Source organism: Panicum virgatum, chromosome 3N (assembly GCF_016808335.1).
Source record: "Panicum virgatum strain AP13 chromosome 3N, P.virgatum_v5, whole genome shotgun sequence".
NCBI lineage: Eukaryota > Viridiplantae > Streptophyta > Magnoliopsida > Poales > Poaceae > Panicum > Panicum virgatum.
In genome coordinates, this window is record NC_053147.1 from 66,328,815 (window position 1) to 66,355,871 (window position 27,057).

The 27,057-nt window shown below is 46.0% G+C and overlaps 1 protein-coding gene across 2 annotated transcripts; it reads right to left on the reverse strand.

Annotated features, from left to right (window-relative positions):
• Positions 1-322: 322 nt before the first annotated feature.
• Positions 323-8,268, reverse strand: LOC120666870 (protein NETWORKED 1D-like). Of its 2 annotated transcripts, none has more exons than XM_039946854.1 (6): positions 8,006-8,268; positions 6,191-6,416; positions 5,196-5,543; positions 3,793-5,114; positions 1,934-3,700; positions 323-1,748 (listed from the first exon to the last, which is right to left on the reverse strand). In XM_039946854.1, exons 2-6 carry the CDS (start codon positions 6,288-6,290, stop codon positions 621-623), a joined length of 4,665 nt encoding a protein of 1,554 aa, XP_039802788.1. In that variant the 5' UTR covers positions 6,291-6,416; positions 8,006-8,268; the 3' UTR covers positions 323-620. The 2 variants fall into 2 exon arrangements, with proteins under 2 accessions (XP_039802788.1, XP_039802789.1); XM_039946855.1 differs by lacking the exon at positions 8,006-8,268 and adding an exon at positions 7,347-7,363.
• Positions 8,269-27,057: the final 18,789 nt, after the last annotated feature.

Genomic DNA, 27,057 nt, shown 5'->3' on the forward strand with positions numbered 1-27,057 from the left:
AAGTGATAATGGGGTGCTAATGAGTAAAAGTGCTAGACTTTTGCACTAGCTCCTCCAAACGGGAGTGCATGTGCATATAAGTTTTAATATGTGCTAAATTTTAGCACTCATCTTTACTCCTCCAAACTGACCCTTAGTTGAGCTTTTAGATTAGGATAGGTTGCCATTTAATTTCCATATAAAGTTAAAAACATTAAGGTGGGTTGGGTAAGGGGTGGATTTTAGCTTTGTAGCAGGCCGAGTAGCAGGCTGCTAAATGAGGGACATGATGGACATCTCGCTTGCTGTTTAAATGTATATTAGCTTTGGGAAGAACAAATGATGAAATGGAGGGCAACGATACTAAAGATTACCATTAGAATTTTACAAGAACGGCGGGAAAAAAATTTACTGACGACGAAGAACAGAACTTGCCGTTTTCATGGCTGGCTACTACCATTTACATCTTAGACCTTACTTGAGATTAAAAGAAAAAGGAACATGCAACAATCTAGGATCAGTCCACTTGATTATTTACCTAGGACGACAGGAAATTTAAGAAAGAACCAAAATTACTGAATCCTCCGAAGATTAACCACTGGTAGTTTTAATAGCAGCTTCTGAACGAGAAGCTTGAGGAGTTAGTCGTCGATCGCCTTGGCCCTCATGCAGCAGGACGGCCCGCGGGTCTTCTGCTTGGGCCGCCGGCTGTCGCGGCGCCGCCCGTAGAGGTACTCCACCAGCTGCACGCGCGACCGCCGCTGCACCTGCACGGTGGCCGCCGCCTTGGCCGCGCGCCGCGCCGCGCGCTCCTCCTCGTGCCGCAGCAGCGCGTGCTGGAACCGCTGCAGCTCCAGCTCCAGCCGCCCGGCCTTCTCCGACATCTTGCGCACGCGCTCCAGGATCTTGCGCTGGCTCCGGCTCCGGAGGTCCACGTCATCGCCGGCGGCTGCCGACGTGAACTCCTCGGCTTTCTTCAGGAGCTTCCCGTTCGCGTCGATCAGCTCTGCGATGGCGTCCTCCGCGTCGGCCATCTGCGCCTTCACGCCCTCCAGCTCAGCATCCGACGACGCCTCCACTCCGGCACGCAGCTCCTGGACGATGGACCTGAGGTCCCGGAGCCGCTGCGCCTCCGAGGACAGCCGGTCGATCACCTTCTTCTTCCACTCCCGGTGAGGCTCTGTCGTGGTGGTCGCCACCGTTGTGGCAACTGACCGTGGGAGGACCTCCTGCTTGTCGACGCTGAGGTCCTTCACGGTCACCACCGGCTCAGAGGAACGCTTCTTGCATTTATTGTCGTTCTCAGCCGCCTCGCTCTGAGGCGGCTGCAGGTCCATGTCGTGCCTGCGGCTGCCGCTGCTTACCCGGTCCACGCTCCACAGCGCCAGCATCTTGTCGTCTGACTGTGCTGTCACCGAGTTCTTCTTCCTGTGGCGGCCGTGCAAGGCAGTGGCTCTGCGGCTGGGAGTCTGGACGAGGTCGAGCTGGATGTCCTTCATCATGCGCTCGTAGTTCACGTCGCTGGCGTCGCTGTCCAGGATCTCCTTGAGCTTCAGCATCTCGATCTGCTTCCTTGCATCCTGGAGGCTGCTGTTGAAGTCCAGCCTCTCTTGCTCCAGAACAACGCCAGTATCCGACACCACCTTCTGGAGCGCTTTGATGGTTCCATGGAGTTTCTGCAGCTCCATGTCCTTCACCATCTTCATCGAGTTTTGATCTTCACTTGGCCTCACAACAATCTTTGACAGTTGAGGTGACAATGGATTCTCCTGGCAAAAAGAATAAGCAGAATGAGTCGCATGAGTAAGAAAAAATAACAATGTAATGGGGATTCCTGAATGATTCAGATGTGTATTATACCAATTTTATATTTCTCAAGTAGTATATACTAGATCTTCAACATGAACAGAGATGGGGAAAGTGGAAACAGAATATGGATCAAATATATGCATACCTCCTTGAGCATGTTTGGTGGCAAGCAATCCTTGGCCAGCGACAAGGTTTGTTTCTCCAAGGCATCAACTTCAGTTTGCAATGCTCCTAGAATTGTGAAGTAACCATTCAGATCAACCTTCAGCCTCATGTTCTCAATCTCAACAGCATTTAGTTTATCCTTCAGCTCATCCACGTAAGAGTTCCTCCGAGTGATCTCCTCCTTCAACACCTCCTTCTGCACCATGTCACTGATCTCGAAACTCTCACATGTCACGATGAGCTCAAGGACCTTCTCCTTGAAGAGAGATGCATTGGCAGTGGCCAATTGCATGTTGGCCAGAAGTTTAGTGATCTCTGCATCGCAAGATTTCACATCAATCACAGGCTGTTCTTTACTCCTAAGCACTTGCAGTTCATTTTTCAACTTCTGGAGCTCCTCCCTTAGCATTTCATTTGATTTCTCAAGGCCAGCATTGTCAACTTCTTTTCGCTGTTCCATGTTCTGGCCGTTCTCTTGGCTTTTCCTGCCAGATTTCAATAGCTTGGTATCTCTCCTCATGGCACGCCTTCTGGATCCAGTTGAGATCTCTGCACCAGAGCCGTCACAGATACTCAGAGTTCTACTGAGTTCCTTCTCAAGATAGTTGTTCTCAAGTTGCAGGTCTCCAAGCTTCTTGTTCATCAGCTTGATTTCCTGATAAAGCTCGTTTCCTGCTGCATGTAGAGACCCAAAATCCTCATGCAAGCACTGCAATTGTGATGTCCTCTCATCATGAAGGCTTCTGAAAATGACACCAAGGATATCTGTCCTGACCACTTCACTGACAAGAGAGCTGAAATCATCTTCAAATGACTTTTCTTTCTCCCTAGAGCCATAAACTTTGCTAGACAGTGAGGTGTTCTCTTCTATCAGCTTGATAATCTCTGCTTGCAATGATTGCCGTGATTCTTGCAGTTCTGTGAGTTGTCGAACCAAGAACTTTGCCTCGGATTTCAGCTCATCCACTTTGCGGTTATGAGCCTCCATCTCCTTCCGTAGCTCGCAGCTGATCTTTAGGAGGTCATGCCTTTCACTCTGCAGCTTCACCAGCTCCTCGCTCTTTGCTTGCCACTCTTGCTTCAGAATACTCCTTTCTGACCTCAGGTCAGCTACCTCTCGCCCAAAGTGCTCCAGAAGCGTGACAACAAGCGACTTCTCAAGGATCTGGTTCTGCTTCACATCCTGAGCATCAGAAATAGTATTCAGCAGGCACTTGATCTCATGCAGGAGCAGCTGCACAACTACATCAATCTTCATTAGATCCAATGATCCATACTTCTCATCCAGATGCAGTACTTCCATCACAGAACCAATCCCTTCTTTCAGCTGCTGGTTGTTTTGTGACAAGAAATCAACTTTCTCCTCTTGAACCTTGCATACCTCTTGTTGCTTCCGCGATTGTGCCAAGACATCAGAATTCGCTTCAGCCATGTCGCCTAAGCACCTCTGCAAGACAAAAATCTCAGTCTGAGCTTCAACAATCTTGTGCTCCTCCTCTTGAAGCTGGTTGTCCTTATGCTGAACTTCTTTGAGCAGTAGACCTATCTGCTTCTGTATAGCACTGAATTGAGTTATGCCTGAGCTGGTGGCTTCTTTCTGCTTTTCTTTTTCTAGCCTCAACAGCTCATGTAGTTTGATCACTTCATTTAGGGCTCTGTTTCTGTCCTGCTCAAGATCCAAGTATCGCCCTTCTAACTCTGCATATTGGGTTTCCAAACTGAGTAGAGCACTATTGATGCTATCCACCTGGCAATATTAAAGTATACATGTATCAATTTACATAGTCTTTAAACTACGATGAAAATAACCAGAAAGCAAAGAGATTTCAAGCATCATACCTCATGCATAAGAGTTCTCTTTTCAGATCGAAGTACAGAGTTCTGGTTGCGGAACGTATGAATAGTTTCCTCTGAATCTTTCAGCTTTCTTCTAAGGATCTCAAGCTCGGTATTATTGTCAGACAACAAATTTTCCAAGAATACATTCTTCTCTGATAGCTTCTCCATGGTATGAGAAATACCCTCAATCCGTGCAACGAACATGGCTCTCTCAGACTGGTGGCCATTAACCTTGGAATTAAGGTGTTTGCATGATTCTTCCAATGCAGCCTTCTTCTCCTGCAATCCTTCAATTTCAGTAGTTGCAGCTGAAAGGGATCTCTCCAAATGAGCATTTTTCTCCAACGTCCTCTCCAGCAGCATCAGATTCTCAACATACAAGGATTTTACACCCTCATGATTTTTTATGGTCTCTTTTAGCTCAACATTGCCATCCCTCACCTCTTGTGCAAGTGATTGGAGTGATTCTACATTGAAATTCACCACTTGGATTTGCTCCTTGATCGAAAAGTGCTTCCTATCCAAGTCACCCTTGTTATCTTTGAGGTGGGAAAGCTCATGCTGAAGCACCCTTTTCTCCTCCACGTGCCGAGACACCTCTTCCTCAAGGCGCCGCTGTGCATTCTTCAAAGAAATTATCTCATCCTGCAGACGAATTATCACAGAGGTAGAGGAGTGATTTTGATCATCCAATTTCCGGTTCTCTTCTCGAATAGTTTCCAATTCCTTTTGCAGCAAAACTTTGGTTGCTTCAATGTTCTCAATCTTACTTGCTTCACCATGCTTTTCAAGAGACAAAAGTCTTAGCTTCTCCTGCGCTTGTGCCAATTGCTTCTCCAAAGATAGCCTGGCCATTTCTGCTTGCATGCTCTTGAGTTGCTCCTCTTGTATAGAGATACTAAGTTTCTCTAACTCAATATGCTTCTCATTTAGCTCATCATGCTTCTCTTTTGAGGCAAGCTTCAGATTATCTAGCTCCAGATGCAAATTCTGGTTGGCTTTCTCAAGGAGAAGGCACCTTTCCTCTGCGGTGCTCAAATTCTGTAGTCCATTTTCCATCTCCTCTTTAAGTCTCTTGAACTCCTCTTGGGTATGCAATATTTCAGACTTGAGGCTCTGTAATCGATCACTGGATTGCTGGCATTGTGAAAATGTAGCTTCCTTCTCTGCTTCTTGATCTGCAAGGGCCGCCTTGAGAGAAAGAACTTCAGATTCAGCCTTATTGCTCTTTTCTAATACTGATGAAATCTTCTTCTTGAGGTCTTGATTTTCCTGTGACAAGCTTGATATCTCTTTCTGCAGCTTCTCATGATCTTGGTCATCTGCAATACTAATGCATTAATTTGATCTGGCAATTATTAGGATATTGTGTTTGTTGAGGAATTAAATTGTGTAGGGAGTACCTTTAGCACGCTTTTTTGAATCACCAGCCTTGATGAATGAAAGGAAAAATGGAGTCATGTCATGATTGTCTGTTTCAGAATCAGTAGATGCAGTTTCTGTTGGCAGGTCATCATCAAAGTCCAACTGAAACTCATCAGGAAATGCTTCTGCCATTTTCTTATGGGCCTGTCGGAGTTCTCCAGCCGCATGATCATATCTTTCAGCTAAAGCTCGATAAGCACGGTATAACTCCTCAAGCAGAGACATCAGTTCTGGGCGCCTTTTATAATACATTTCTGCTCTTCTTGCAAATGAGTCAGCATCCTCATCGATAATCTTGATCATCACTTTGATTTTGCTATCCATATCTGTGTGACCACAAATTAATAAACACTGGTTTCAGTACAGGTTTCAAGTAAATGCTCAAGAGGAGAAATAGAGCAACACTAGACAGCCAACAACATCTGATAGGAAAGCTAGCTCTCTTAATACCCAATTAGATTTGAATTTCTTTGCCCAAACTTAGTGGTTCAGTTATAGAAAAGCTAAAATGAATGCCCATAAGTTTATATGCCAGTGGTGAAGTTGTTTATGTTCTTGTCCTAACAAAATATGCTGACCTTTCCACAAAAAAACGTAATGCAAGACACTAACACTCAGAATCAGGACTTCCAACTACTTATATATTTTATCATTAAGTACTTCTGCTGATGTAGTTAATTGCTTTAAATACACGAAACAGTACTGAGATAATTGTATGATAGCCTGTTTCTACCTTGATTGAATCATAAAATGCCCCATAACGTTGTATGGCAAGAGAGGTTAATTGAAGCCAACAGATGGTGAAAGGTAAGATGGAAATTCTTTCCTTATTCTGTGACACAATGGTTCAATAGCAAACTAGCAGCAAATCCTAGCGCTGATGTTTTAAGTACATAACTATTCTTGCCAATGGATGACATAGCCGTAATTGTCAGACTAAAAATGAAATCACCACAGTGAAAATAAATTATACCTGTGAGATTTTCTTGGAGCCATTTTGAGTTCTTTGGGGATATGTGACTATCCCACCACCATGAGTACTTGCTTATTGGATTGGATGGGGACATCGCCATCGAAGCCAGCTAAGCGAACAGAACAGCGCTACCTGGCCTAAGTAAACTTCTATACCTCAAAGCCCCTGAAGTAGATCCCAGCAACTAGGATCTAACCTGCTCAAAAGTCTGCTACCAACTGACTACCTGCAGAACATCAGAAACTTCCAAAATTAAGACTTTAGGCAAAAGAACCTTAGTAGTCAGGGAACTTAGCAGTAGAACTGAAAATGAAATGTAGGGACAATTATGGTTTAGGTTGCTGGGTGGGCAATAAAATTTACAGATCAAAATTGCAATAGATAGCAAGAATAAATCTATATCCTATTTCTTCATATGATATCTCAACCCAGTCCAAGGAGCACTAATAGCATCAAACCACGGTCAAAGATTCAGATTAGCTACACGTTCATGAAATAAATTACTTCCAAAATTGTATGCCCCAGCCTGGAACAGCCTTGAAACAGAGATGATATTTTTCCAAAGATTCTGGTGTTATGGTTTGACCGTTTGAGGGGATTCAGTGACCAAATCGAAAAGCACCATCAACAACTGAGCACCCCCCAAATGTGCTCAAGAGTTCAAGTCAAGATCAGAAAATGTGCCAAGATTATGCCACCCCAAACGCCCAAATTTAGTGGAAAACGAAACCAAAAAATTTGAAACAAAACTGAGGAAAATACTTCCACAAGATGAATCCTCGAGAAATGCTCGAATCTCACCCTGCGACACCCAAGCAAAGAAACAAAAATCACTGCAGAATGGAAGCTACAACTTCCACTGTTGCAAATGGAGCATCAAACTAATGGTTGAAAAATGGTAAAGAAAATGAAAAGGGGAAAGGAGAGCAGTGAAAAGAAACCCCCCAACAAACGCAATAAAGATACTAAAACACCCATGAGCCCATGACCCAACCACCCCAGGCTTGAAATCGCCAAAAGAAGAACACGGCAAGAAATCCACACCTGCAGCAGCAAGAGCTGGGAATCACACCGCCCGTGAACTGGATGCTGCTGGAGACAGGCTCGAATGACACGAAAAAAAAAATCCTTGGGTGTAACGAGCTCTGAATCCTACCCAGGCAGCGGCGACATTTGCGGCTTCTAGCGAGGAGCCGAGGAGGATATATGAGTATGAACAAAACAGAACAGTGGAAGGAAGGGAGAAATCACGGCATTTCCTAGCCCGGGTTTGCGAGGACCAAATCTCTGCGGCGAAAAGGGGGGCGAAATGGGGTCCAGAAATTACCAAAAAAAAAAACAGGACGAACCCGTCGCGCTTCCTTCCTTAAAAAAGCAGAACAGAAAGCAAAATCTGTGGCGTCAGGGAACGGCACCAAGAGAAGCGCTCCCCGTTTCCCTGAAGAACAGTGGGCAGACCCAAATCCCAAATCCATGGCCGCAGCTTTTGCAGGAAAAACCGAAGAGAAAGGCCAACGCCGTTTAAATACTGCTATTGCCACCAAAAGAGATTGTTTTGGCAGAGATTGATACGCAGCCCTGGCAAATGGCCACGAGGAACACGAGAAGCAAATGGCCAGGGCTAAGAATAGAGAAACACGGACACGAACAACGGGAAAATGGCATCTTTCCATGCCCAGGATGAACGAAATCGCCACACGCGCGCGCAGAAACGGAAGGAATGCCAACATTGTTCCAGCCCGGATGGGGATTCTCGCGATACAGCCTGACATTGCCTAAATTACGCGAGGAAAATCGGGCAAGAAAGATACTTACCATTGAGGGCAGAGGAGGAGGGGAGGATCCTGGTAAGCTGCAGCAGCCCCAAGGCAGAGATCCAGCAGCTGCTCATCATCCCACATTAGCCCTAGGCCGCCATCATCATTCTCACCACCACGTTAACGCCACCATCACGAACAGGGTACGAGAGAGCCAGAGAGGGAAGGACCGAGGGAGGGCTCTTCACTCCTGGGCTGAGAGAGAGAGAGAGAGAGAGAGAGAGAGAGAGCAGCTGCAATCATGGAATGCAGGAGGAGCAGTGTGGGGGAAGGGTGGGAGTGATGGGGGTATTAATTGTTTATTTATTTATATTTATTATAGCAAAAGTAAAGGACAAAGATTAAGGCAGTGCATTTTTTTTTTGAAAAGAGCAGTGCAAAAAAATTTTAGGGAGAGGGGAGTACTTTGTTCTGCGGGAACAGAAACAGTGTGTGAATCACAGTGGGTATTTGGCACAGGATTTCACTTTTGTCACTCACTTTTTTACTTTTTTTTTTTTTGCCTGAACGACTGGTCAATGTGATGTGTGTTTGTGTGTGTGGGCCTGGACTGAGAATTACTCTGCTACCGTGAGTATTTTTTACTCGGTTTATATGGAAGACGAGCGTGAATGCGTGGTGTCTGTTGTGATTGTTAACGTTGAGATTTGCTCTTTGAGGAATGAGCAGTACTCACTCCTGATTGTGATGAGTGAATTGCCAATCGTGCGGTGTAATCGTGTGCTTGGTCTTTGGTTGTAGGTACACGGGTGTCGAGTGTCGACGGAGAGTTGCCGTGGAGGAGCTCAGGCCGGGCGGCAGCTGTGGCGTCCACTCCTGTATCGAGGGCGCAAGCAGCGACGGATGGCGGGTTTCTTGGTTTGCGTCACAAAACCAAGCTGGCGGACGGCGGTTGAAGTCGCCAAGTCGTGGAGGCACGGGCGTCGGTCTCGGTACTGGCGGAGGAACGGGCGTCGATGGCGTCTAGGGCCTCGCTGCGGGTGAGGAGGTGACGGGCGTCGGGCGGCGTCTAGGGCCGTTAGAAGGCCGAGGCGGGAACGGCGTCTAGGGCCACGGCGTGGAGGCGGGAATCTTCCCGCGCGTGGAGTTTTGGCGGTTTTCTCAAAACCGGCCACATATCCGGGTTTCGCGGACCCTCCAAAACCGCGGATCGGATCTTCATCGACGTGGCGGCATCGCGGAGAAGGCTTCGTTTCGAAGAAAGAACCTCAGCCGTCAGATGAGATTGTGTACAGGGTTCTGCAGTTCCGACAGGTCTGACCGGTCCCTAGGACCGGTCTGGGCGCGGCTGGGGTATTTAAGTCCCCTCTCACCTGCCCGTGGGAGTCGAGTCTCTTGAGTACTTTTCTGTTTTCTCCTTCCCCTTCCTCCTGCTCCAGGTTAGGGCCAAGGTCTCCAACGCAAAGGAGGATTAGGTTATAGCTAATCTCTCTAATCAAGAGTGTGGATGATAGGGTGGTAGGCTCTAGCCTTGTATAGGTGAATTCCTCTGAGATTCATGAATGAAATCGGTTTAAGATTCACCCTTGTGTGTTGAGTTTTCGTCTTCCCCTTCCTCCCTTGTGTTTTTTGGGCTCGAATTCTCCTCTTTTGGTGTGTTTTGTGTTTGAATGAGACAAGCCCTTGGATTCGTGTTTTGCTGAACTCGTTGTGACGATTCTAATCCATCTAGCCTAGTGTCAAACCCCCTGGAATCCGCGAGTTCTCACGAATTGAAGTTTATCACGTTCTTGAGTAAACCACAATCCACTTTGATCTTCCCTCGAATTCTCAAATTCCTTCAATCTTTTGGGAGAGATCTCTTGGGGATATGTTCACGGGACAGTTGTGAAGGTATCCTCCAAGTTTCGTTGGATTTTGACTTCGTTTGCTCAAGATTCAACATTTGAAGCCTTGTTCACGGGCTCTCTGGGAGCAACCGGTCTGACCGGTGTCGACCACCGGTCTGACCGGTCCGACCGGTGTCGACCACCGGTCTGACCGGTCCGACCGGTGTCGACCACCGGTCTGACCGGTCCGACCGGGGTGCTGCACCGGTCTGACCGGTCCCTGGCTGTGAGGTTTGCAGATTTTCTCGTTCGCTTACGTATTTTCTCTCGCTCATTCCTAGGGTCTATTTGTGTTGGTTTAGCTCTTCCATAGTTATTACACACTTCACCTAGAACTCTAGGGGTTGGGTGTGCAATTGGTTGATAGGCCGTACTTTTGCTTCGGCGAAAGTTTTAATCGGCTCCCATTCACCCCCCCCTCTGGTCGTATTTTCGGTCCCTCAATTGGTATCAGAGCTTGGTTAAGGTTTTCATTACCCTAACCGGTTCGAAAACCATTTGGCGACCATGGCGAGTCTTGGTAAGATCCCTGTATTTACCGGCGAGGACTATGCCTACTGGAAGGTTCGCATGTGGGCTTTCTTGCAGAGCTTAGGAGCCGAGGTTTGGGATATAACCAAGAATCAGTCTTACGAGGTGCTTGCCGTTCGGACCACTCCTCTGCAAGTGACCGAGCACGAGGCTAACGCCAAGGCTGTCAATACCTTGTTCGCTGGCGTTTCTCGTGCGGAATTCTCACGCGTCCAGGGTTTTCAGAAAACCCACAAGGTTTGGACGTGCCTTGAGAACTACCACGAGGGCACACCTCAGGTTAAGGCTAGGCTTTTCGAGACTCACCGGTGTGAATATGAGAACTTCATACAGGGGCCTGGTGAGAGCATTGGCGACATGTTCAGTCGGTTTCAATCGATTGTGAACAAAGTCAGTGCGAACAGATCTGCTGATGCCCTTGACTACACAGAGCATGAGAAGGCTCTCAAGTTGCTCTGTGCACTTGACCGCTCTGTGTGGGATCTCAAGGTGAACACGATCATCGAGTCTGCAGGCTATGAGACTCTGACCGTGAACGAGCACTTTAGCAAACTCAAGGCCATTGAGGTGGATAACCAGATACGAGTCAAGCTCAATGGTGCCCCTCCTTCCAAGAGCATCACTCTTGTGACTGGCTCAGGTGGATCGAGCTCTAACGCTAATTCTGCTCTTGGCTTTTCTCTTGTCTTTTTGCCTTCTGTTACAGATGAGCAGTTAGAGATGCTGAGCGACGACGACTTGTGCCTCCTCATCAACAAGTTCCAGCGTGTCTACCACAACAGGCAGAGGAGGGAGAACCCCGGGTGCTACCACTGCGGTGATCCGAACCACTTCGTCGCCGACTACCCCAAGAAGTCCGGCGGTGGCCAGAACAACAACTTCGACTACTACTGCCACCGCGACCGCGACGAGGGAGGCTCCAACAAGGAGCGTCGGCGCCACAAGCACCGCAGTCGTGACCGGGACAAGGGAGGGCGCTTCGACAAGGAGTCGCTCAAGAAGCGCTCCCAGTACAAGGCCAAGAAGCGGGAGAAGGCTTTCTTGGCGCAGCTCAGCGACCTCGACAAGAGCTCCGACATCGACCGCTCTTCTTCACCTACCTCTGATGACGATGACAAGAAGAAGAAGAAGAAGCGAGACAAGGAAACCACCGGCTTCATCGGCCTTTGCTTGGCGGCCGGTCGGCGCAAGAGTTTCTGCACCATGGCGGGCGAGGCCAATGGTGCTCGTGCGTCTCTAGGTGGACATGCTACACCGACGCACGACGACTCTTCTCCTGGATCCGAGAGTGATTCAGAGGTAAACTCCTCTATCGACCTACTTGATACTGAGGTTAAGGAGTTGTACGCCGCTCTTGACAATCAGAACAGGCTGCTTAAGGAAGCAGCTAGAGAGCGTAAGAAGCTTAGGGCTGAGCTGGCTTGTGCTAGAGAGAAATCTGGTGAGGATGAGTGCGCTGGCTGCATATCTCACATGAATGATCTTGTTGCTCTCGTGCCAAGCATGATGAGAACGTTGCGGACTTGGATGTTGCCAAGACATCGCTTGCTGACATGTCTCACGAGCTAGCCAAGGCCAAGCATGAGCTTGAATTGGCCAAGGATGCTCCTATTGTTAGTGATGTACTTGAATGTGATGAGTGCTCCATCTTTAAGTCTGATCTAACTTCTTTGCAGTCTAAGTTTGCTACTGTTGTGTGTGAACTAGAGGAGCTTAGGTCTAGGCCTTTTCTGTTTGATGCTTGTAAGCTTTGTCCCACGCTTAGATCGGAGCTAGATTAGAAGAACGCTTTGATTAAGTCTTTGGGGAAGACTTGGTCGAGGAGTCTAGCCCATCTAATGATTGTCTTGTTTGCCCTGGTCTGATTTCTGATTTGGATGATCTTGCGGTAGAGAAAGCCAACTTGGAGAATGAGAACACATATCTTAGGGCGATTCTTAGTTGGGTTTCTGCTAGTGAGCCGCAGTTAGGCATGATGATCAAGCAGTTTAAGCGTGGTGACGGGTTTGGGGTTGGTTACACCTACATGAAGTTAGACTTTGACATGTTGTATGGTAAGATCGCCAAGGCTGCTGGAGTTCCGAGTGCTCTAAACACTGCTAGTACGAGCACGCAGCCTTCGCTTGTTGACCCCGTGGATGGTGTGCTTAAAGAACCATCAAAAACACCTCCACAGAAGCAGGGTTGGGTTCCAAAGCCCAATGAGCTGCGGAATCCCCTCGATACGCTCCCTGCTGCCGCAGCCCAGGTTGCCCAGAAGAAGGGGGCTGCTCCTCCCCGTCCAAAGGCAAGGCCTCCACCTCCTAAGAGAGAGGTGAGGTACCACTGCGAGTACTATGACAGAGACAGTCACCTGGAGGAGTTTTGCTTCAGGAGGAAGCAGGCTGTGAGGCGTGAGCAGGAGAGACATAACTCGGACATGTACTCTGCTCGGGTGCATGGTCCTCCTTGGCGTGGTGATAGGCAAGATGCTAGGACGCGCCGTGTAGGTGGAGGACAGAGAGACGGTGGTGCTTACCGTGCTCCAGCGAGTGGTCGCTTTGCCGGTCGTGCTCCTAGTCGTCCTCAGTACGGCTATGGACCACGGGACCGAGGCTTTGGAGGAGGTTACGATGCACCACGCTTTCCTCGCGGTGGTGGTCGTCAGCCTCATGGTAGACGGGACGGGGGATACGTTTTGCCTGATTTTGCTAACCCTTCTATAGAGCAAATGGATCGACACTGGTTTGCTTCACACTTTGCTAACCCTAGTGTTGAGACATTTGCTAACCCCAGTGTTGAGACATTTGCTCACCCTTTGTCTCACTACTGATGTGCAGGTTGGAGGCTTGGAGAACAGGTGGATCATGGACTCCGGTTGTTCGCGCCATATGACCGGGAATGACAAATGGTTCTCCAGCTTCACCCCGATGCACTCAAAGAAGTACATTGTGTTCGGGGACAATGGAAAAGGAAGGGTACGTGAAATTGGCGCTATTCGTGTTTCTGATCGCTTTACCCTGAGAGAAGTTGCTTTGGTTTCGAATCTTGGGTTCAATTTGCTCTCTGTTTCGCAACTTCTTGATGAAGGGTTTGAAGTTCGCTTCAAGGAGGGTTGTTCTCGTATTTTAGATTCCAGGGGAGATTTGGTTTGCCGGATTTTACCTCGCGATCGGATTTTCTTGGTTGACTTCTCTGGAACTTCTCTTGGTCCTCTTTGTTGCTTGGTGGCTGGTCTTTCTTCTGACTTGTGGAAGTGGCATAGGAGACTTGGATATTTGAGTTTTGACTTGTTGTCGAGACTTAGCTCACTTGGCCTAATCCGAGCATTGCCCAAATTGAAGTTTGAGAAGGATCTTGTTTGCTATCCGTGTCGCCACGGGAAGATGGTTGCCACCTCCCATCCACCTGTTAATCAAGTGACAACCACTCACCCTGGAGAGTTGTTACATATGGACACTGTTGGTCCTTCTCGGGTGATATCTGTTGGTGGGAAGTGGTACGTTCTTGTGATCGTGGATGACTTTTCTCGCTATTCTTGGGTCTTTTTCATGAGAACCAACGATGAGGCTTTCGAGTTTGATCGAGACTTGATCTTGAGGTTGAAAAATGAGCTACCCCAGGCCATGAGAGCGATTCACAGTGACAATGACACAGAATTCAAAAATGCTCATTTTGACACCTTTTGCAGTGATCAAGGTCTTTAACACCAATACTCTTCCCCCTACACTCCACAGCAGAATGGAGTTTTAGAACGGAAGAATCGGACGTTGGTTGAGATGGCTAGGACGATGCTCGATGAGCATAGGACTCCTAGAAAGTACTGGGCTGAGACAGTTAACACCGCTTGTTATGTGTCCAATCGTATTTTCTTGCGTGCTTTCATGCACAAGACTTCTTATGAGTTGCGATTTGGACGCCAGCCCCATGTTGACCATCTCAGAGTTTTCGGTTGCCGGTGTTTTGTGCTAAAGGAAGGAAATCTTGATAAGTTTGAGTCTCGATCATCTGACGGCATTTTTATCGATTATGCTTCTCACTCTAGAGCTTACCGTGTGCTGATTATTGATACTAACATCGTCAGAGAGACTTGTGAAGTCACTTTCGATGAGACTGCACCATGCAATTCCTCTGTCTTTGAGGTTGCAGGAGATGATGAGCTCGGCACCCCCATCTTTGAAGATGAGGAGGAAGAAGCTGCGGAGGGTGATGCTGAGGCTACCACGCATGCTGTGGACCTAGCCGCCTCCGCCATGAGCTCGGACGATGATGACGGCCCCGACCCGACTACATCTACTTCCCGGGGGCCGATCGAGCAGGTAACTCCGCCTTCACCAGCTGCACCAGAGGAGACACCAGTTTTTGTTGAGGAGGAGGCGACTTCGACAAGGGAAGCACCGCGACACATTCAGCGTCGTCATCCACCTCAACAGATGCTAGGTGACCTCAACGAGCGAGTCATAAGGTCCAAAGTAACATGTATCGCTGGCTTTGCTCATTCAGCGTTTGTTGCCTTTTTCGAGCCCAAAGATGTTGGACACGCACTTTCTGACTCCAATTGGGTCAATGCCATGCATGAGGAACTCGAAAATTTTGAAATGAATTAGGTTTGAGTTTTGGTTGAGCCTCCGCCTGCTTGTAATCCCATTGGAACCAAGTGGGTTTTCAAGAACAAGCAAAGTGAAGATGGGTTGGTAATGCGAAACAAGGCTCGACTTGTAGCCAAGGGGTTTTGCCAAAAGGAAGGGATAGATTATGAGGAAACTTTTGCCCCGGTAGCACGCTTAGAAGCGATTCGAATCTTTCTTGCATTTGCTGCTTCCAAGGGTTTTAAATTTTCCAAATGGATGTGAAATCTGCCTTCTTGAAAGGTTTTATTGAAGAGGAAGTATATGTGAAACAACCCTCTAGTTTTGAAAATCCCAAGTTTCCAAACCGAGTTTACAAACTACAGAAAGCTCTTTACGGTTTGAAACAGGTGCCTAGAGCTTGGTACGAGAGGCTTAAAAACTTCTTGTTTGCTCAAGGTTTTAAAATGGGATGTGTTGATAAAACCTTGTTCCTCATGCGCTCTGGCTCTGATTTTTTGTTGGTTCAGATATACATGGATGATATCATCTTTGGTGGCTCTTCTCACGCTCTTGTCTCCAAGTTTTATGAGCAAATGTCCAGGGAGTTCAAGATGAACATGATGGGTGAGCTGCAGTTCTTCCTCGGGCTGCAAATCAAGCAAACTCCTCAGGGCACGTTCGTCCATCAAGCCAAGTATACCAAGGACTTGCTGCGGAAGTTCAACATGAGTGACTTGTCTCCTCAGCCGACTCCGATCAGCACATCGACGGCGCTTGATGCGGACTTGGATGGCGAGGCGGTGGATCAGAAGCAAGTGGGCATTCAGTTCGGGGTTGGGCTCTGTGCGCGATATCAGGCTTCGCCGCGCACCTCCCACAAGCAAGTGGTGAAACGCATCTTCAGGTACCTCAAGTTCACTCCTGAATTCGGTCTTTGGTATTCTGCGGATTCATCTCTTATTTTGGTTGGTTTTTCGGATGCCGATTTTGGTGGGTGTCGGCTGGATCGCAAGTCGACTTCCGGCACCTGTAACTTTCTCGGTACATCGTTAGTTTCGTAGTCCTCTCGCAAGCAAGCTAGTGTAGCGCTTTCTTCCACAGAAGCCGAATACGTTGCCGCTGCTAGCTGCTGCTCTCAGATTCTTTGGATGAAACAAACCTTGCAGGATTATGGGTTGAGTTTTGGTAGGGTTCCCATCTTTGTAGACAATATGTCCGCCATTAGCATTGCAAAGAACCCTGTCCTACATTCCAGAACCAAACACATAGATATCCGGTTCCATTTCCTGCGAGATAACCATGAGAGAGGCCACATAGACATGATCCATGTCCCTTCAGAGAGGCAAACCGCAGATATCATCACCAAACCACTTGATCAGGACACCTTTGCTCACTTGCGAGGGGAGCTTGGGGTTTGTTACCCCTTTTGATCGCTGACTTCTCTTTGGTTAGTTTTTTGTAGGTCTTTGTTTTTGTTTCTCTTCGCTTTTTAGCTTCTGATAGATGCATTTGCATTGTACATGTTTGCATTTCGCATTGCTTGCTCTTCAGTATATGTCATATCAACTGAGTTAAGCTATTTTGATTTGAAAAATCTGAAAACATGATCACCCTGTGAAAGGATCTTAAGATGCCTAGAGGGGGGGTGATTAGGCAATCAGGGGTTCCTTAAGGTTGATATCCAACAAATAAAGTTCACTAGAAACTCATGAGTGAGTAGATCGAGCTCAAACCCTAGAAATGAAGTCTCACAAGCAAATGATAATGAAATCAAGTAAACTAATACAAAGGAGACAAGGATTTGTTTCCCGAAGTTCACACCCGAAGGTGCTACGTCTCCGTTGAGGAAGGATTCAAGAGACGGTGCTCAAGAACCCCTATGCTCCTTTTCTAAGGGCGAGATCACCTCTCAAGCCCAAGGTTACTTACTATGGATTCCTCGGCGAGGAATGAAGCTTACAAAATTTTTGTGCAGCTCACAATCTTGATTGAGCAATCACAAGCACGCCTAGCCGTCTAGGAGCACAAGGCTCCAAGAGTAACAAACTTGAATCCGCGGGCTTGACCAACACCAAGTGCTCAAGAGATGGAAATGAGGCTCACTAGCACTAATCCTTGCTCTTGCTTGCTTCTCACTCAAATCCCTCAAGGGAATCACTCAAGATTGGAGAAGGGAGAGTGAGAGAGCTCTTTTTGGCTTAAGTTTGAGTTCTGTTCGTCAAGAGTGGCAAGAGAGAGAGGCTGAAGGGGTAGGAGGGGGTATATATACTCTTCAGCCCCAAAAGAGCCGTTGGGCGAAGGGGTACCCGGAGACTCCGGGTATATGCCCGGAGACTCCGGGCAACCCTGACTTTTTCAGCCCGGAAACAGCACCCGGACACTCCGGGCAATGGGGTCCGGAGTATCCGGCCCTATACCCGGAGTATCCGGGTAAGGCAGGGATAAACTTTCAGTTTATGGCTCTTTTGAGTTGTTTTGTGGCTCACAAATGTTTGTATAGGTTCTCTTAAGCACAAGATCCAAATCGAAACCCTTGAACCAAGTCCCTCTTGATAGTACGGCGTTCCTATACTCAAATTTCAAATTCAAAAACTAATTTCTTGAGTAAACTTGAACTCCGCTTTTTCATTTCCTTTTTTGAGGGTCGTATATCGTCACTTGATTTACCTATACATGTTCACCACCTGCACACATGCTCAATTACACGATTAAATGCACATGTGTTTTGTCATTAACCACCAAAACCCACTTAGGGGCCTAGATCACTTTCAATCTCCCCCTTTTTGGTGATTGATGACAACCCACATGTAACTAATTTGATAATCATAAAGCGATAAACACCTAGCATATAAGAGCTCCCCCTAAATGTATGCCATGAACTTTGAATTTCAAGTTTGACTTGACATGTCAACAATTGGCATATTTATCGAGAGAAACACAAAAGTTCTTATAAGTTTTACAGTGGGGTGAACAGGTGAGTGCCAAGAATATGTGTGATGCATATGACATGTTATCCATTCAACAAAGTGTGTATCTGTCAGCAGGATCCGGATACTCCGGATATAGGTCCGGAGACTCCGGATAAGAAACCCGGAGAATCTGGCCTGTAGCCCGGAGTATCTGGCCCTTCTGAGCCAGAACACAGAAAAACAGAAAAGCACACAAGCACACAGAAAAATATGTCACACACTAGCAGAAATTTCTTAGAAATAACTCAAGTTCGACAGCTAAGCACAGAGTAGCACACATTACAAAGGTTCTCACACCACATAGTCCTTACAAACGATTAAGAGAGTTTAAAACGGAATGGAAACGACATAAGTTCGATACAAAGGCGACACATGCCCAAATGAGTACATAAATGGCATTTTCACTCCCCCTTTTTCATCAAGTGCCAAAAAGGGAATGAAAAGAAGCATGAAGTCCATCTACTCATCATCTTCATCTTGGGCGGCATTCTCGGAGGTATCCTCATCTTCATCGGAGTCGGGGTGCTCACGATAGCCTAAGGGCTCATCTTCTTCGGTCTCTTCTTCCTCATCAAAGATCTCTTGGCCACTGGGAGGAGCACGGCGGGAGGAAGAAGAATCACGGCGACGAGGAGAACGGGGCTGACGACGAGCACGTGGAAGTGGAGCATGAGTAGCGGCAATAGAAGCCTCATCGGCGGCATCCCACTCAGCAAATGGATCATCAAAGTCCGGGAGCTCGCGGTGAGGATCCAAAGGAAGTCCCAAATGACCCCGAATCTCATTTATGGACCTTGAGTTCTCATGCACATCATTTGCAATATTCCTACACATCCCAAATAAGCTGCGGAGGGCCCTCTTCACAAAGGAGTCATGATGACGGTGACGAGACGATGAAGAGGCACCCACAGAAGATGGAGCAGGATCATGTCTTGGATTCCTTGTTGCACCGGCATGAGCTGGAGGAGGAGGTGGTGCATCACCTGAGCGGGCACGCAAGTGAAGAGGCTCATGCTTGACTGTCTTTGGAAATGTGACCTTGGTCACCCTCTCTATCATATACATGATGTATGGTGCAGCTGGAAGGGACCTCTTGGCCTCAATCATAGTCCTTCTTAGCTCATTCCAAATGAAGTCCATAATGCAAAAAGGTCTACCACTTGGCAAAGTCCGGGCTAGAAGATTCACTGCATAGTATCTAAGTGCCACGGGATCACCATCCTTTGCATCAATGGTTGCTCTGAAGAATTGATTCATTGCATAGTAAACCGGCAAGAGATGGTTTGCCTTTCCTTCTTGAGCACAAATAGGATTGTAGAACAAGGTGGGTACTTGATATGTCTTGAGTTGTTCTTCAACATGAATGGGATCTCTCTTCTCATCCTCAGTGCCAAGTCCAAGTAACCTAGAGAAGGTCATGTAATCCACTCCATATTTTGCTCCTTCGGTGGTCCAATAAAATGCAATCTCATTTTCATCATAATATAAAGAAGAATGAAATTGAGCAAGGATCTCCTCATTCCAATCATAGCGAAAACCCATAATATCATAGAGACCCATCTCTTTGCACTTTGCCATAGCCTCAATAAAGAATGGATCCTTCATATTCTCATAATATTTCCAATCCACGTACTTGCAATGAACAATGGGAGCACTAGACTTACGCATCACAACTGAAGAATAGAAGTCTTCGTGAAGCTTGCACCAAAAGTGCCGCTCAAGACCTTCACTCTTGTCATATCTGTAAACTTTCTCTTTGCATGCCTCCCTAAGTGCCACATCTTGCTTGTAATAGTTTCTTTCCATCTCTACTATGAAGCCAGACACTATCCCAGGTCGATGAAGCCTTGGAATGTTAGGATAAGTGCGCTGCCCGGGAGGGTACTCAACTACCAAGCGAGGGGGTGTCTTAGGACATATGTCATGAGCAATACCCTTGCTTGTCGGTGTCGGACGGGATGGAGGAGCCGCGGCTTGGCTTTGCAAAATGTAAGGAGCTTTCCTTGGCTCCTTAGAACTGCTCCCAGCGGGTTCCTTCCCGGCACGATGACGTGGACGCAACTCCCTTGGAGGATTTCGAGGAGCATCTTCCCTTTGAGAGTGAGGATCATGACGCCTCTTTTGTCTCCGTTGCTCTGCGTCCTCCAAGGACTCACCAGCGTGTGGCCTCACCATGCCTAAGTAGACAACAAAGATCAAGACCAAACTGGATAGAATTGGGAAGAAAAAGATGTGCTGGTGGTGATCAAGTCCGGAGACTCCGGGTATATCCCCGGAGACTCCGGCCCAGAGGGTCCGGAGTATCCGGTTGAATATCCGGAGTATCCGAATAAGAGCGCCTGAAACCCTAAGTTTCAAGAATCTAAGAATTTGACCATGAGATTTGAATGAAACTTGAGCCAAAGGTTCCTACACATGCTAGGAAGAGATGCCCTAAAGATTTTTCAAAGAAACCTACGACATTGGGAGATCGGGCGATCCGAAGTTCAAAAGTACCTTTGAGACCGTTGAGAGCGCGGGAACTTCAAATCCAATGACTCCCCGGAGTTTCCGGAGGGGAGGAGAGCCTTCCTTCAAAGATTGACGAGTTCGTGATGGCCGGAAGGTAGAAATCGCCCCTAGGGCGTGAGTGGGAGAGAAGAGAGAAGAGGGGGCGGCGGCTGTGGTAAAAAGAGTGAATGAACCGTTTTACCCCGACCCTCCCCGCGGTATATATAGTAAATTTCAGATAACCGGAGTATCCGGCCTCAGGGCCGGAGTATCCGGATAGTCTGGAGTTTCCGGGCCCTGGGCTGGAGACTCCGGCTCCCCCTGAGACTGAACAGAAAGAAGTTCAAAAGAACTTGATCTAGATGGATTTGGTTAAGATAGATTTTGTAGATCTAATGGTGTGAGAGAAATTACTCAACTTGAGATCAGCCAACATTCAATCAAGGAGAACAATGATCTCAAGTGAGCAACGTGAATAACCAAATTTTTCATAAAACAAAGGTCACACAATTTAAAAGTTTTCAGGATTCTTAATCTATGATCACTCAAGTGTATGCAGTAATTCAAGCTAGGTTACGAGAATCTAAGATGTTTAGTTCACTTCTCAAAGCACAAAACCTTGTCTCATCTAGAGGCTTGGTGAAGATATCGGCAAGTTGCCCGTCGGTGCTTATAGGTTGTAAAGCAATATCTCCCTTCGCCTCATGATCCCTTAAGAAGTGATGACGAATATCTATGTGCTTTGTTCGGGAGTGTTGTACCGGGTTGTTTGCTAATTTGATTGCACTCTCATTCTCACAAAATAGAGGAATTGCATCAAAACGACAACCAAAGTCACTCAAAGTTTGTCTCATCCACAAGAGTTGTGCACAACATGCACCGGCGGCGACATATTCGGCCTCCGCCGTGGACAAAGCAACCGAATTTTGCTTCTTAGAGCTCCAAACTACTAAGGACCGGCCAAGAAATTGACAAGTCCCCGTAGTGCTCTTTCGATCCACTTTGCAACCGGCATAATCCGAATCGGAATAGCCAAGTAAATCGAAAGATGAGCCCTTGGGATACCATAAACCAAGGTTAGGAGTGAAAACTAAATATCTTAGGATTCTCTTAACCGCCATCAAATGACATTCTTTCGGATTAGCTTGAAATCTTGCACACATGCACACACTAAGCATAATATCGGGCCTAGATGCACAAAGGTAAAGAAGGGATCCAATCATGGAGCGATATACCTTTTGATCCACGGCCTTGCCATCTTCATTGAGATCAAGATGCCCATTGGTTGGCATGGGAGTTTTGATGGGCTTGGCATTTTTCATGTCAAACTTCTTGAGCATATCATTGGTGTACTTGGTTTGACTAATGAAAGTGCCATCCTTGAGTTGCTTGATTTGAAATCCGAGGAAGAAGGTCAACTCACCCATCATAGACATCTCAAATCTCTTTGTCATAATCCTACTAAAATCATCGCACCAAGTTTTGTTAGTAGAGCCAAATATAATGTCATCGACATATATTTGGCACATAAAGATATCTTTATCAACTTTGCGAGTGAAGAGAGTAGGATCGGCTTTGCCTATTTCAAAGCCTTTCCTCAAGAGAAAGTCCTTAAGGCATTCATACCATATTCTAGGGGCTTGCTTGAGCCCATAGAGCGCCTTATGGAGCAAGTAGACGTGGTTTGGGAATTTTGGATCTTCAAAACCCGATGGTTGCTCAACATATACCAATTCGGAGATTGGTCCATTAAGAAAAGCACTCTTCACGTCCATTTGATATAGCTAGAAATCATGGTGAGTAGCATAGGCAAGCAAAATACGAATTGACTCAAGCCTAGCTACGGGTGCATACGTCTCACCAAAATCCAAACCTTCGATTTGTGTGTAGCCTTGAGCAACCAACCTTGCTTTGTTTCTTGTCACCACGCCATGTTCATCTTGTTTGTTTCGAAAGACCCATTTGGTTCCAATGATATTTTGCTCGGGTCTTTCTACTAAGGACCAGACTTCATTCTGAGTGAAGTTGTTCAATTCCTCTTGCATAGCCATCACCCAATCTGGATCATCCAATGCTTCTTCCACCTTAAGAGGTTCCAAAGAAGAAACAAACGAGTAATGTTCACAAAAAGTAGCTAAACGAGATCGAGTGGTTACCCCTTTACTTATACTTCCAAGGATATTATCCACGGGATGATCCTTTTGAATTATGTGATGAACTCTTGGATGTGGAATGGAGGATTGATGTTGGATTGGTTCAGCATCTCTACCATCTTGAGACTGATCTTGATGTTGGATTGATGCCTCAGCTTGAGTAGCCCGGATACTCCGGTCTGGAGTCCGGATACTCCGGTATAGATGTCCGGAGTCTCCGGCTTCATATCCGGAGTTTCCGGGTTTTGCAGCGGATGTTGAGGTAGATGGCCCTTGAAACATCAACACATCATCATCGTCATTGTCCACTTGTTCTTGAGGTTTTATTTCACCAATCGCCAACTTCTTGATAGCTTGACTTGATGATTCTTCCATTCCTACAACATTATCAACTTGCTCCCCTTGAGAGCCATTAGATTCATCAAATGTCACGTCACACGCTATTTCAATACAACCGGAGGTTTTGTTGAAAACACGATAGCCATGAGCATTTGAGGCATAACCAAGAAGAAAACCTTCATCAACTTTAGGTGCAAACTTAGAGTTCTTGGGCTTCTTGTTAAGAATGAAGCATTTACTCCCAAAAACTCTAAAGTAGGACACATTAGGCTTTTTACCAAGTAGGAGCTCGTATGCCGTCTTGTTCAAGATCTTGTGAAGATATAGGCGGTTGATTGCATGACATGCCGTGTTGATTGCTTCCGCCCAAAATTGATCCGAGATCTTGTATTCATCAAGCATTGTTCTTGCGGCCTCGATGAGAGTTCTATTTTTCCTCTCAACAATTCCATTTTGTTGAGGAGTATATGGAACCGAGAACTCATGACCAATGCCCTCTTCATCTAGAAATTCTTCTACATTAGTGTTCTTGAATTCGGTGCCGTTGTCACTTCTCACTTTCTTGATCTTAGTCTCAAATTCATTTTGAGCTCTTTTTGCGAATTTCTTGAAAGTCTCTTACACTACACTTTTGTCATGCAAAAAGAACACCCAAGTGAAATGAGAAAAATCATCAACAATGACAAGACCATATTTGTTACCACCAATGCTAATGTACGCCACCGGGCCAAAGAGATCCATATGTAGAAGTTCAAATGGCTTGACGGTGGTGACGATGCTCTTTGATGGATGTGGAACACCAACTTGCTTCCCGGCTTGGCATGCACTACATACACGATCTTTCTCAAAAGAAACATTTGTTAGTCCTAGGATGTGATCCCCCTTTAGAAGCTTGTTGAGATTTCTCATCCCAACATGAGCTAGTCGGCGATGCCATAACCAACCCAAGCTAGACTTTGCTATCAAGCAAGCATCAAGTTGAGCCCTCTCTTGAGAAAAATCCACAAGATAGAGCTTTCCCTTGAGCACCCCCTTGAAAGCAACGGAGTCATCGCATCTTCTAATGACGGTTACACCCTCGTTAGTGAACAAACAATTGAAGCCCGAATCACAAAGTTGTGAGATGGACAACAAATTGTAACCAAGTGACTCAACTAAAAGAACTTTTGAGAGAGTGAACTTTGAGTTTAGATTAATGTTACCGGTACCAAGCACTCTTCCCTTTTGATTTCCCGCAAAAGTAATGAAGTGATCTCCAGTTGATGCGGTTATTGTTTCAAACATACTCCTTTCTCCGATCATATGATTTGTGCATCCACTATCAATCACCCAAGTTGATCCACCGGAGAAGTATCCCTACAAAACAAAATTACTCTTTTCTTTTAGGTACCTAACAATACTTGTGTCCTTTAATGTTAGTCACAAGAACTTTGGGCACCCACACATGGTTTTTCACTTTTGTGTTCCATGTACGGTGTCCTACAAATTTGGCAACCACTTTACCACGGTGGTTCCTTGTCAATACATAATCGGCATAGAAGGATACATGAGATGATTCTTGTGCCTTGATCTTATTTGGGTTAGAGGCCTTGAACTTGTCTTCTTTGAATGAGGATGCAACAATTTTAGCACCCTCATCACATGTTGTGCCTCTCTTGATGAAGTTGACATGACCACTTTCTTGAATTACATCATTTGACTTGTGAATGGGAGTGGTCATGTTCACTAGACCTCCTTGAGCACCCAAGGCAGTCTTGTTCTTGTTCTTGGTAAATGGAATGGCATGTGGGGTACCTTGCCCATTCCTACCAAGTCCCTTACCCACTTCAAACCCAAACTTGCTCATGTATCTTGACCCAAATCCCTTGGTGTGTTTCTCAAATTCACCTACCCTTGTAAAGGGAATTTTCTTTGGGACTTGAGTATGTGATGGAGCCTCTTCTTGCAACAAGTGAGTGAGTCTAGAGATTTCTTTCTTCATTGCATTCATCTCAACATGGTTAGTAGCACAAGTTTGAATATCAATATTAAAGCACCGTGCACATCCATTACTTGTAGAAGGACTAGATGAATTAGATGTCTCTTTAGTCTTAGAAGTACTTTCCCAAAGAGTATTAAATTGAACTTCAAGTGCCGTGTGATTAGCTTGTAAGCTTGTCATACTCTCTTGAAGTTTCTCATTATCCTTCCTTAGGAAAGTGTTAGTGTCATTGACAAAAGAAAATTTTCTAGTCAAATCATCCACTTTTTCTTTTTCACTAGAGAGTGACTCTTTCAACTCAAGAAGAGTGCCATCCTTGACTTTGATTGAGTTCACAAGCATCTTGTTTTCCTCCCTTTCATAGGCGAGGTCCTTTTCAAGAGCCTTGAATTTTTCTCTATCAAGTCTAAGCAATTCTTCTTGTGTTTCAAGAGTCTCATCCGCTTCATCTAGTTTCATAACTAATTTCATCATTTTAGTTGCGGCCCCTTTACCATATTTCTTGACTAGTTTAGCAACTTCTACTTCATTATCCAATTCATCGTCCGATGAGTTTGGAGATATTACCTTGGAGTTTTTAGCCATGAGGCACATGATAGGAGCTTCATCCTCATCGTCGGTGAGATCTTCAAATAAGTTTGGAGGATGTGGAGATGATACCTTGAAAGCCATGGTTGCAACATCTTCTTTCTCGGACTCACTTTCTTGTTGTGAATCCCATTCTTGACCAAGATGAGCTTCTCCGGCTTGCTTCTTGTATCTTGATCTATCTCTCTTGGATGTGCTTTCTTTGGTGTCTTTGTTCTTCTTCTTCTCTTCCGGGCAATCGGCAATGAAATACCCAACTTTGTTACACCCAAAACATGGCCTATTAGACCTTCTTCTTGGCTCATATTTTTTGTTCTTTTCAAAGTTTCTAAAGTTGCCTCTCTTCAATACTCTTGTGAAGTTCTTGATAAATAAAGCCATTTGTTCATCATTAAGCTCTTCATCATCATCACTACTAGTGCCATCAATTTTTGAGGATTGGTTTGTCTTTTGTTTGCCTCTTGACTTAGCTTGAAGTGCCAACCCACTATTCTTGGCCGCTTGTTCTTGAAGCTCGGCTAGATCTTGGTTGATCTTGACTCTCTTCAATTGATCATAGTGAGCTTCAATTCTTCCAAGAACATTCTCGGCGGTGAAGTGTTTGAATCCTCTTTCGGCTCTAATCAAGCTAGGTAGAGTAACATCCCTAGCCATATACACGGTCAAGAGCTTATCCACAATCTCACGGTCACCCCACTTGTCACCACCAAGAGATTTGATTTGATTTGTGATTTTCTTCATGCGGTTGTACATCTCTTTCACACCATCATCCTTCTTCATGGAGAACAAGCTCAATTCATCTTCTAAAGTTTTGATTCTTGATTCTCGTACTTTTCTTGACCCTTGATGGTTCACTAGGAGAGTGTCCCAAGCATCTTTGGCGGTTGGTGCATCCTCTATCTTGTCAAACTCTTCGGGACTCACGGATGTGTGTAGGATGTTCAATGCTTGGAAATTCCTTTGTAGCACATATGCTTGAATCGGTGTTGGAGTTTCATCTTCATCCGGAATTTCACATCCAACTTCCACAACTTTCCAAAGATCCTTGTGGATTGCATTCATATAACCGAACATCTTAGTCTTCCATTGATTATATCCGGTACCATCAAAGAAAGGTGGCTTGCCCATATGAATTGATGCATTGTGCTCACTAGGTAGAGAAAAAGTGTAATCATGAGCAACTCTTCTATAATCACCTTTGTCTTTTGACTTTGATGAGATGCCCTTGTTTGAGGGGCGTGAGGCTCTTCTCTTGGAATCGGTGTCGGAGTCATCACTAGAGTCAATGATAACTCGGGAGCTAGTCTTTTTCTTCCTTTGCTCCTTCTTCTTTTTCCTCCATGCCTTCCACTCCTCATAAGACATCTCATCATCGGATGTCTCTTCTTCACTTTCTACTCCACCATTCTTATTCTTTCCCTTCTTGTTGTTGTTGGATGGCTCTACATTCTTGTTTTTGTCTCTTTTATCACTAGGATCACCTTTTTCACCTTCATTAACCGGAATCTCTTGATTCTTTTCATCATCCGATATCTTGACCTCTCCGGACGGTTAAGCCCTTTGAATGGAGAGTCAAGCTCTAATACCAATTGAAAGGATCTTAAGATGCCTAGAGGGGGA

Coding starts and splice junctions, on each gene's coding strand:
- LOC120666870 (XM_039946854.1), bottom strand. CDS start 6,290: ATGGCGATGTCCCCATCCAATCCAATAAGCAAGTACTCATGGTGGTGG. Junction 5,544..6,190: donor GCTCCAAGAAAATCTCACAG/GTATAATTTATT, acceptor GTGGTCACACAG/ATATGGATAGCAAAATCAAA. Junction 3,701..3,792: donor AGAGAACTCTTATGCATGAG/GTATGATGCTTG, acceptor TAATATTGCCAG/GTGGATAGCATCAATAGTGC.